The sequence below is a fragment of the Bactrocera dorsalis genome, chromosome 2 (assembly GCF_023373825.1).
Source record: "Bactrocera dorsalis isolate Fly_Bdor chromosome 2, ASM2337382v1, whole genome shotgun sequence".
In the NCBI taxonomy this organism is placed as follows: domain Eukaryota; kingdom Metazoa; phylum Arthropoda; class Insecta; order Diptera; family Tephritidae; genus Bactrocera; species Bactrocera dorsalis.
Window position 1 is genome coordinate 21,730,863 of NC_064304.1, and position 12,588 is coordinate 21,743,450.

General features: G+C 44.8%; 1 protein-coding gene across 2 annotated transcripts in view; it reads left to right on the plus strand.

The window, feature by feature from the left end:
* LOC105229831 (mucin-19) overlaps window positions 1-12,588 on the plus strand; it is a 101,143-nt gene that overhangs the window by 84,101 nt on the left and 4,454 nt on the right. The window contains exons 1-6 of one of the 2 annotated variants that reach the window (XM_019991621.3): window positions 3,263-3,592; window positions 3,731-3,885; window positions 3,971-4,207; window positions 4,295-7,736; window positions 8,454-12,285; window positions 12,446-12,544. In XM_019991621.3, coding sequence (XP_019847180.2) covers window positions 3,571-3,592; window positions 3,731-3,885; window positions 3,971-4,207; window positions 4,295-7,736; window positions 8,454-12,285; window positions 12,446-12,544 — 7,787 coding nt within the window. In that variant the 5' untranslated portion in view covers window positions 3,263-3,570. Of the gene's footprint in view, window positions 1-3,262; window positions 3,593-3,730; window positions 3,886-3,970; window positions 4,208-4,294; window positions 7,737-8,453; window positions 12,286-12,445; window positions 12,545-12,588 lie in introns of those variants that run through there. The other variant, XM_011210297.4, reaches the window with a different exon arrangement.

The following is a 12,588-nucleotide window of genomic DNA, read 5'->3' on the forward strand; positions in this document are numbered from 1 at the left end:
ACCAGAAGCTTCATATTAATATAGAATCGCAATAAAGTTTAGATCCACATACTTTTACAAGTAATCCAAAAACCTAATCTAGTCGACTTAAGATACTTGAACCCACAAATAAGTATGTAAATATTACACAAAATGCAAGTTTCAATTCCCTACCTCTTAATGTTATTAGTGAAAATGTTATGAGTAGTTACTACTATTTTCATAACATCTACAGAATTGTGTATAATTTCCAATAGCTCAAAATTACAAATTTATTACAACAGTCGGCTCGCATTCGCCCTGTACCTGCAGGGTATGTGCGCCTGTGTGTTAGCTGTCAAAGGTTCACTACGGCAACGACCAAATTGTGCACTTCCAAGAAATGTTTAAGACTCAAGAGTAAGTCCGTCCGACATCATAGCGCATAATAACGTACTGCTCTAGTCTTTACATACACATGTATTACATATAAATAACTGTGTGTCTTAATACTCTACCTATACGGTGCGCATGTGAATATTTGTCTTCCATGGCATCTACCCCCATTGCACATGCCTACACTTTTATTGATTTTCGCTTCAGTTTTACGTATTCCCGAGTGCTGTTTGGCTGCTTTTATTTGTTACATTCGTGGTACTTGCTTTGCTTGCTATTGCTTTTCATATCCACACGCTGACATTAAGGCGAAAGACAAAAGTGTTGCTGTTGCTACTGCCTGGTGCTGCTGCTGCTGCTGTGGTGCTCGCACACTCCTGCAGGATTAAAATTTTTATTCGCCAACAAAAATGTTCTTATTATTGTTGGTGTTGTTGTTTGTATTGCTTTTATTTGCTACTTTATATTCGTGCATTGTTTTTATGTGCACTCGACGTTTTGTTTCATTTTTTTTTGTTTGCTGATTTCATTTACCCGCATCCCTCTCATGTTGGTTATTTTCGCTACAACCTCTACCTTCAGCACACGGTGTACACAGATACTCCTCGATATCCTTTAAAACGCCTTTACGTGGCAACCACACGGCCACCAAGTAGTAGCAACGACAACAACGCAAGAATTACACATGCATACATACATTCATAAATATGTGAGTTAGAACTTCATACAGTTCATCCGCAACCCCCAGTTAATATTGTGACGCGGAACCTGGAGCAATCCATATACACACCGCACGACCAACAAATAGTCCGTCCAAGCAATGCTGCAAGACATCACAAACCAAGCGTCGGCGAATAACGTCAGAAAATGTGAAGCACACGAAAGTGCAGCGTTAAAATGCCCGTCTTTTCGCCCGCCTGTCACCCGCCGCCAGCGTGGTAACTTCCTGCGACCGACTGCCGGGCTGCCAATCCAAGGGCCACGGTAACCAAAATCTTGCTATTGACGCAGATGCTGTTGTTGATGCTATAGCATAACCAACAATCATAGTTGGTAGCCCTTGGTGGCTGGTTGGCTGCGCTAGCTCGCATAATGTACTTGATGGTTTGGGGCGGGGGCAGCTATGGTATGGTTGGTGATGGCGGTTGTTTGTTGTTCTAGTGGCTGTGACTACTGCTATAACAACGTGACAAACGTCAATGCTTTAAATACATACAAACATATATATATGCATACGTGCATACATATATGTAAGTTAAGAGTTTCAGCATTGACTACGTAGTGTTGGAGCCAGTCCTTGAGCGTACGAACCAGTCTAAGGAAGCAGTTGACTTAATAAGCAGGAGCACGGCAAAATGAAGACAAGCCATGCCGGTGAACACTCGCTATCAAAATTACTTGCTCACCTAAATATATGCTTCTAAATATATGCTGCAATACTTGCTAAGAGCTATACATATGTACATATCCATAGCATATGCACATCCATAGCTGCTTCGCTCCTTCATCTTCGGCGTATACATACTTCTATCAACTGAATCTACGACAATCGGCTAAAATATTGTTTTGCAACTGAAAGAGTTGCTGTTTGCTTGCTTGCGTCTTTTGATGTTACGAGTTTTCGAAGTTCACGCAAAGCTTGAAGGCACGCACAAGCGGCCTAGGCTGATGAATGAGCGATGTGTGTTTGTGGCAGCAGTATGCAAACTGCGGCAAGCTGGTGCTTTTTTGGGGTGATGTATTGAAATAACAAAAGCCGTTGTAGTAGTAGATGCAAAAGTACGGCATGATGCATATACCACACAAATAAATGTCGACACCAACCAACAACAACAAGCGGCCACAGCAGTAGCACACTAGCTGCCTCTACTTGTGCTTTTGCAACGAACCACATGCCTTCTATGTGACATACGCTGTGCGTTCTTGCAACAAACGCATTGTTTTGCAAGCGATGAAGTGTGGCAAATCGAGAGTCCTCATGCTTGGCACCTACAAGCAATACAAGCACACATGCATGTACTATATGTACACTTTGCAACAAAAAAAAGCTTAGTTCATGTTCGCCTTTGCAACTTGTGGCCAAACGTCGTGTGTATGGTCAATAAATAAATATTATGTGTGCTCCTGGTTCGGCAGAAACATAAACAGTATCTGCAGCCTCAAGCAATTCCTTTTCCTAGATATACATATTTCTGCTCTGTTACATTTTCTATTTTAATATTTTTTATTTTAATTTGGTTGGCTAGTTACATTCAATATTTTTTTTTGGTATTTCTTCTTTTCCATTGTTTGTTATTCTTCCTCTCTTTTCACATAATTGGATTATTTACATAAACTGCTCTTGCTATTGTACGCAGTTACTTATAAATAAATTTCTACATGTTTTTGGTCCTTTTCGGTTTTGCATTGCATAAAGAGGATTTATAGCAATAAGTTGTACCGTCATTTGAGATGTTGGTAAACGTCAGGGGAATACTCGTAATATTTACGGTCAATTATTTACGCTTGTCAAGTTCAGCTGAGGCGCTTTCGCTCAACGAATCATTATTGCTCATTACACAAATCGGTTTTGCTATATTTGTTTTATTTACATAAAATATAAGAAGGAAACTGCAAAAGAGTTGTTATTGCTATGCAAAACATGTCGAGCAAATCTTTAAGTTTATTTTTATAAGCTACTCGAGTTAATCCTTCGAAAAAATTAGATATACAGTACAAAAAAGATTGTATTTTGTATTATTTAATACTTTTTTATAATTAATTTTATTAATAAGACGCCTTTTTTAACTGGTATTTACTAATATTTTTATGCTCCTTAACAACACTGGTGGCAAATGTCATAAATATGTGCATATGTGATTAGTTTTAAGAAACATATGATTTAATATTCTTATTGTTTTTTAAATACTATATATCAAAAAACAATAAAAACATTGACTTCTATAGTGTACTTTTTTATTTGATAAATTAACTCCACAAAGTTCGGCTGCACCGATATAGATTAAATTATTTTGTTTGTCTCTCATTATACTAGGGAATATACACTAAACATTATTTTAAATGATTTATTGATATATCCCGTTCTATAATAAATCGTTGGCAATCAATCGATTGAATCTTTTGAAATGAGGACGTTTAGACCCTACTTGTTAGGGTTGCACTTGGTGGGACTGACAAAAGTTACATTTAAATTTAAAATTACAGCATTAAACTGAAATGTATTTCACTAATATAGATGGTAATAAAATTTTAAGTTTTTGAGCTCGAACAAATGTTTAATTGCTATTCTACCAAGACAAATTAATACTTATATGCATATATACATTTTTTTAATCATATTTCACAGTTTTTACAAATTTATCCTCTTCTTTCGCAGGAATATTGTCTCCTCCGGGTCCGTTTTTAACGCCCAGTCCTTCGCCATCAATATCTGCTAGTCCACGCTTGCAACCGTCACCCTCATTGTCGCCATTTCAGCAGGATGTGCTACTCGTAGCTGGAAATACAATAACAAGCGCCACACACGATCAGGTTAGTAATTTATTAATATTAAAAGTTTCGAAATTATATATTTATTATTTTGTTATATCCAAATCCATTTCTGTTTGAATTATAGGAAAGAAAAACTGCCACACCGGGACGCAGACAATCGTTGCATCAATTCACTAATGGAAGTCCGAACGCCGGTACCGTTGTATTTCAGCCAAGTCCATCGCAGTCACCAGCGGCAGCGACCAGTGTTATCGGTGTGACAGCCGGTGTGGGTGGTGCAGCGATAGCGGCAAACACACCTGCAGCCGGTAATGAATTCAACACAACCCTTGTTGGATCCAATAATATACAATTAAATAAGGTAATTGTATGAGACCCGAATGTTTAATTTTGCTAATAATTAATGTTTATAAATTTATTTACTTAAATCTCAATTTTTTCGTTGCAGAAGGGCAATAAGCGCATTACTCAGCAACAGCAGCAGCAGCTGCTGCAGCAGCAACAAAATCAACTTAATCAACAGCATCACCAAATATTCAGCAGTGCTGTTACACCAACAACTTGCCACACTGCGTCTTCGATCTCGAATACTGTAGCCGGCGGCTATGGGCAATCACATGCAGCAGCGATCAACACGTCGAGTTCGTTTGCGACAGCAAATGTGGCTGGTTGCCCAAAAGGTCAAGCGAAAAAAGCTGCCGCCACAGTACTACCAACGTCGACGTCGTTAAGTCAACAGCAACAACAACAGTTCCAACACTATCACAGCAGTAGTCCGCTGATAGCTGACAGTCCAATACCGAGTCCTAGCAATACAATTACCGCCGCCACAATCAAACCGTCAACACCACAACCAATGCAAATGTTGCAACAACAATTCACTATAACCGGCAATGCGCCACATCAAACCAATCAGCCACAGCATACGCAACAGGTCTTTCAAATAATCCAAGGGCCACAGGGCCAAATTGTTGCGGCGCCGGCTGGACAACAGCATACGCTGCAGCAACGACTGATAGGCAGCAATGCAACATTGCAAACACATGTGACGCCGACGTCGTACAGCAGCCTTAGCAGTACAACAACGAATACAACAACAAAGTCCGTCAAACCGCCGCAGCAAATACTGCCGAAGCCACAGCAACAGCCGTACAACGATGCCAGTCAACAGCAGCAGCAGCAACAACAACAACATAAATCTAAACTGGGTGGTGGCAATGCAGCGACCGCCACCGTACACAGTCACACAAATAATATGGCACAAATGCCACAGATCTCGCAATCACCACAGCCGCAACAGGCGCAGATCACCTCAGGCGGTCCCGGGCAGCAGCAACAAATCCTGCTACCAACAGGCGCCACAGCCAGCCTAACGGCGCAACAGCCGTTGTTGCTCAATCAAATGCCGGTGTTGGTGCAGCAAAATACGCCGCAGGGTGTACAACTAATACTGCGACCACCCACGCCACAGTTGACAGCCACACCCTCACTGGTGATACAGAATGCGCGACCGCAGGCGCAGCTCCAACAACAACAGCCGCAACAGCTGCTGCGTATATTAGGTACAAACGGTGCGACCATGCAACTGGCCGCTGCCACTCCCACCTTCATCGTGTCCTCCCAGGCGAACCTCATACAACAGACTGCAAATCATATACAAACGATCAAAACTAATCCTCAAAATCCGGCCATAACGCAGCTGACCGGCTTACATGCAGCCCTCTCGGCGTCAAATCAGCAACGATCTCATCAGCCGTTCACCACAACGGCCACAATAAACACCAGTCATCTGTTGGGGCCCAGCGTGGCGGCACAACTACAAAATCTGCAATTAGCAGCCGCAGCGGCGAACGGTGGCAGCATTACGCAAATTCAAATGCCTAACGGTCCTTCACCAACAACAGCAACAATACTTTCCCAATTGCCAGCGCATTTTCAACAGAGCCTAAACAATGCTGCAGCCGGTGGCAGTTCGCTTATCAATTTGAATCAGTTAAGTGGTGCTAACATACAGCAATTGGCGGCGGCGGCGGCAGCGGCGGGTGCGACCTTCCAAACGCCACCACCGCCGCCAACTTCTTCCAGCGCTAACGTTGATATGTTCAATGCTCAGCAAAATGCGCTACCAAGTTTGACGCACAGCACATCACAGGCGTCACAGCCAATACGTCAGCCAACACCCACATTGCTGCAGAGCGCCGGCATCACTGGTGGCACAGTCACAATAAATCAACAACAGCAACTATCAAATGGACAACCGGCAAATTCGATGATGAACGCTAGCCCAGCAAACAGTGGCGCAACGAATACTTCATTGCAAGCACAACAACAGCAGTCGTCGGCGCCGCAGACTGAACCAAAAAAGAAGGCAAAGCCTCGTAAAAAGAAACAAACCGCCGCAAGCGCAGCAGCAGCGGCTGCAGTACAATCGCCAGCGGTAACAACAACTGCGCCCTCGCCCACCTTGCAAGTAAAAAATGTTCCAAATACAACACCCTCATCGACAGCCAATTTGATCACGAACAAATTCAGCACGCCTGTCAGCATGAGTTACAGCACAGGCGTTATGCCGCAGCTGCAATTCTCACAAACGTCGCCGCAAAATGTGAAACTGACCTTCACCAATAGCAATAGCAACACTGGACCAAGTCAAACTAACCAGCCGCCGCAACAACAGCAAGAGCAAGCGCGACCAAAACTCGATCTCGGTAATGTAATGAAACTGTGCGGCATCATGGAGGATGATGACGACGATGAAGATTATATGGACACAATGTCTACACACGGTGATAGAGCTACCACCCCCGCGTCTAACGCAACGCAGCCTCCACAAACACCCACACATGCAACGTCGACATCCACGACTCAAGCGCCAGCACCACCGAACGCCAACGACATAATGATCTCGATACCCAGTCAAAATGGCACCGACTCCTTACCTTTTACCGTGACAATACCTGCCTCAGCCGCGCTAGGAGGTGCAACAGCATCCAGCAATGCTGGTCATGACACGACCGAACCGCACAATATCTTTATTAAAATCGATCAAAATGACACGGCCTCAACGCCATACACAATCTCGATACCACGACTGCCGACTGCGGAGGAAATTCAGCAGCAAGCGCAACAGCATTTGGCACAGCAAGCAGCAGCAGCAGCTGCGGCGGCCGCAGCCCAACAACAACAGCAACACTCCAACAATAAAATCGGTGCAGCGACAATGAATTTCACCATGTCGTCTGCCAGCAATCTGCCACAGTTGCAGGCAATGCAGCCGACGCAAGCGCAGCCACAACCGCTCTTCAACATAACAGCTGGCGGCGCCTCACTTCAACTGCCGACGTCTATCAGCAACCCCACAGTAGCAACCACGACATCCGCAACCACCACTACAACAACAACAACTGCAACGGTGAAACCACGACGCAAGCCCGCTGTGCGACGCAATGGTAAAAAGCAAGACAATAGCAATGTCGTCACCAATGCGTCAACTGTAACACCAAGCACTGCAGCGGCCGCATCTATTACAACAACAACTACCACAACTAATAGTGTTTCGGTGATGCCCTCATTGACAACCGCCATAACACCAGCGATGTCGTCATCCACAGGTGCTCAAGTTCAGCAACAGCAGCAGCAACAACAGCAGGGCATTTCAACTACATTATCCCACCCAGCGTCGACGGTGACAACAACAACGCCAACAACAGCGTCAACATTGGCCGCAACGGTTGCGGGTGCGCCGCAAGTTCCTAGCCAAATTGGCAATATACAAATCTCGCAGGTGGACACAACGAAAATGCTACCAAATCACAATAGCGGCTGTGGTGCTGTGGAAAACAAAATACAAATTATGCCAATATTGGATAGCGCAACTGGCGCAGGAGGAGGTAAGCAGACTTTTTTAAATTATAATAATTGAATTTCAGTAATAATAATTACTCACACAAAATTTATTTAATGGAGAATACATCTACAGGAATGTGAGTTATTTCACACTAGAACCTTATTTCATAGATTTATCCATAAAGTTCTGTATGAGACTATCCCCAGCATTTTAGGTTAGATTATTTGTTTTTATCAAAAGATAAGAATGGAAGGGCACAACACATTCTTAAATTTGTCCTCCTACAAACTGATTAGTCTTTTTTGGTGTGATAAATTCCAAATGTCAAAAAACGCATTTTTTTATAATTGCTTTCACTTTGTATTCACAACAAATGTCATGATGTACTTTCTACTTGCTATTCACACTTCCTAAACAAAATACTAAATTAACTAAACAATAGAAATACAGTGTCAGTCAAGTCGCAAACCATGGAAGGGCAAAACGATTACAGTTAACTAAAATAAAAAAAAAAAAACTTGGTAGTTATTAACTGGGAAATTGAGATTATTTTAGATGGGTCCTAACTATTTGTGATAAATTGTAAGTAATGCTTTAGTTTTTTAGCAATGTATTGCTATATAATACTTAAATTGCTTGAGTTTGCTTTTAAATTCGCGAACTAGCTAGTCGTAGAAGATATACACAAATACTCTGATGTACTTACCATAACATTTTGCCCCAAATTGAAAAAATACTAACTATGCAATTATTTCCTTAGGACTCCACATTAAGGCGACAACACTAGCGCCCTCTTCGCAATATCAAACGCAGCACAATCAACAGCACCAGCAGCAACAACTACAACAACAACATCATCAACAACCACAAAATATTATATTTCAACCACCAAACTCTCAGGCAAATGTACAAACACACGACTCACCTGCCGCCACTATCAAACTAACCGCAGATGGCAGGCACGTACAACTAGTGGCCATACCACAAACATCAGGGTCCACCGCAACAGCGGCGGCTTCATCTAATCAAACACCGACAGTACAACAACAGCCCACCAATTCAATGGCTTCGAGCAGCGGAAGTGCCAATAATAGCATAATGTCGACACCTGGACTTACCAGTGCCACCATACTGCCGCCACAGCTCACCGGCATGCCCAGCAATGTGTCGATATCGGTCGGCTCGCCCGCTACAGCAGCGGCGCTCATGCCACAATTAACCGGCAATCTTACATTGACAGTATCCGAACAAGGCGAACGCCTAATACTGCGACACAATGCCAGCCAGCCGCAAGATCAACAATCGCAGCTTTTGCTGCAGGCTCTACTCAAAGGTGCTCTGCCAAATGTGACAATAATCAATGAGCCAACAAAATTGGACAATAGTAACAACAGTGGCAGCAACAACAATATTGGTGCAACTAACAGTACGCAGAACAATCGTGTTGGACTGAGTGCAACAACACCACAACTACTGCCGCCAAGTTCTTTGAATAGCACAATGCACCATCAACATGCTAAAACTTTGATTTCCACCAATACGGGTGCCATAAGTAAGCTGACGATACCCGCACAAGTCGCAACAGCTGTGGGAGCAAAAACACCAACAATACAATTACAATTCAATGCTGGGCCAACGTCACTAACGAGTAGTGGCGCCACCGCGAATGGAACGACAGGACCAACGCTTCAATTACCGCAGCAGTCACCACAACTGCAGATGCAACAGCAGCAGCAACAACAACAGCAGAAAACGTTTCAGCAGACACAACAACAACCAAATATGTTGAACCCCGCGAGAACACCGGATATGGCGCAGCTAATACAACAGCAACAACCACATCAGCAGCAACAGCCAATGCTGCCACAGCCGCCGAGCAATGCGTTACTAGGTGCCGCATCTTTGGCGGCACAAAGCCAACAACGCTATGTGTCATTGCCGAAAATTAACGCCGCGACGCAACAAATATTCTCCTTAAACAGCGAAACAAATCAGATCACGCCTATTAGTCCGACGCAAACCGCTGCCTCGATCGGTCCCACCGAACGCCTACTGATCGCGCCAGCCGGCATTAATGCTCAGCAATTGGCGCAGTGTCTGCAGTTGGGCCAGATTCACTTTAACGATGTAAATCCACTGCCGCCGAGCACACAGCCGCAGCCGACATTGTTGGGCATGAACACGACGTTAAGCGCTAATCAGCAAGCAGTGCAACAACAACAGCAACGTTTGCAGCCACCACAGCAACAAATAGTGCATCCGCAACCCATCCAGCCATTGAGCAATGTAGCCAGCGGCGTGAACACGAACAACTCCACGGCGTCCACAAACACCGTTACCAAGCAGATAGCCAATGTGGCGCCTATCATCGATCAGAGTAAGGCTAAATTGGAACCGCCAAGAAATGCAGCTTCAACAGGCGCAGTTGCAAAGAAGAAGCCCGTGCGTAAACCGAAAGCAACGACGACAGCTGCTGACGTCGCCAGCGGTACAGCGGGCATCAAAAACGCAAGCGTTGTTAAGCCGATGCCAAAGTTAGATCCACTTTCACAAAAGCCAAACAATAATCCAGTGCAAATTGTGCAACCGAATGTTGCCAGCGGTAAACAGGTCGGCGCAACGGCTGCGTCCAACAATATGACAACAACAACAGGCACCAATAGTATACAGCCGTTTCAAACGCAACAACAAACAACAAAGTTGGTCGGAGTAACTGCGCCCATGCAACAACTGGTCACTTCGGGCACAGCTGCACAGCAACAGCAGCAACAACAACTTCAACCCTCAAGCACCGCTTCAATGCTGTTGCAGTCGCCCAGCATGCGTAGCTTCGTCAGTAGCGCCAATATTGTTGGTTGTTCGACCACACCAACAAACAGCAGCAACAACAGCCTTGTTAGCACTGCCATCACCAGCAGTAACGGTATGACACTGACATCTTCGTCAACTGTTGTGGCGCCAAGTTTCAGTATTAATACCGAGCCACCATCGCTCTCGGCACTCAATTCGTCCAACAACACGAATGTGTTGCAACAACAAACACAAATGCAAGTGCAACAACAACAGCCAACACAAGTGCAACTGCCACAGCAATCGCCGCAACAACCCCAACATACGGTCTCACGTGTGCAAACTATTCAATTGACCGCACAACAACAACAAATGTTCAAACAAGTGCAAATGCAAATACAATTCCTCACCATTAAGCTGCAACACAAGTCGCTGTTAACCTCACTGCCTCTACCGTCAGACTTTGACCCCGCCGCTATTGCTGCATACACCAAACCGATGAGCGACGCCGAAATAAATGTGGCGCTGCAACGGCTATACACCGAGCAGCAACGCATACTGGCAGCCGGCAAGGAGATGCCCACGCCGGAAGCATACCTGCAGATGCCACCCATCGGCACTGGCTCTGGCATAACGTTGATGACGCAACCGCCGCAAATGCAACAACAACAGCAGCAACAGGTTGGCGTAGGCAAGTCGAATACTTCGGTCATACCGGCAAATGTGGTGCAGCCCAACAATCACTCGTCCACCATGACTGTAACGGCGACGTCGATGAGCGGTGCCGCATCTGGTCAGCAGGCGCAAACGCAAGCTGGTGTCACACATCGTATTCATATCTACCCGATGCAGCATCATCAAACTGTGCAACAGAACAAGCAAAATCAACAACAACAACAGTCGAAATTGCAATCCTCAACGGTTTCGCGTGGCAAAGACAATAACAATAGCAACGGTAAAGGCAAAAATATCACGCCCACTCAGCAGCAGGCAACGCAAAATTCCAATAGCAACAATATTAGCACACTCATGCCGCTAAGCCAACCGAAGCAGCAGCCAATGCTCGTGCCAACCTCCAAAGCGCCAGCATTAGTCTTTCAACCTCAGCAGCAGCAGCAGCAACAGCAATTCATGCTACAAAAGCCAGTATTAGTAACGAGCAGCAGCGCCAGCAGCTCAGCAATGATGAACGGTCCACCGCCACTAGTGTTCTCTAGTCCATTAATCGCTGCCTCAGCGGCGGCAACAGCAACCAGTGCGGCCAATGCATCCACAGCCACGCATTTTGCAACAGGCGCAAACGGTTTCATACAACAACAACAACAGCATGTGTTACAACAGCAGCTACACGCGTTATCACAGGCACCCACCAGCAACTTGTCAACGCTAGCGCCTAGCATGGCACCCATAAGCGCAACAACAACAGCACTTACCAGCGCCAGCCACACAAGCACAATGATGACATCCGCAGCGGCAACAACAACATCTGCCTCGCATACGAACAATGTCACATGCGTGACAACAATTGCTAATGCAACGTCAACAACAACAGCAGCGCCAGCGCACACCACCACAATAACAACAACCGCGGCGACGGGAACGTCAATTATGACAACCGCAAGTACAACAACAATAGATGCTCAGGCAAATATGCAACTACAGCAGAGCACGAACAGCTCTTACGCGCTCACCGCCACCACCAATGCGCCCGCAACCGCCATGCCCGCCCCCATGCTGGGCGCTCACCTGTTCAGACGCGAGGAGAGTTTATCGCCGCAGCCGAAACTTGCACGCCTTTCTTTGTGAGTAGTTGGTTGAAAATACGCGATATTCCACACAATTTTCGCCTTTCGACTATAGAAATTTTATAAAATTTATCACTCGAATATTTATCATATTTTATTTTGTTCTTTATATATTTATTTGTATGTAAGCTCATAATTTGTTTGTGTGTTACTTCAGGTTTCTGCGTCAATTGGAGTTGGATCAGCAGGCCGCCTTAAATCCCGACTATGTCAATCCGTTTCAGAACAAAGAAGAGGCTGTCAAACGGCTTATAAGGTATTTTAGTTAAAAATTTATTATTTTAATTAAGTTATCCTCTA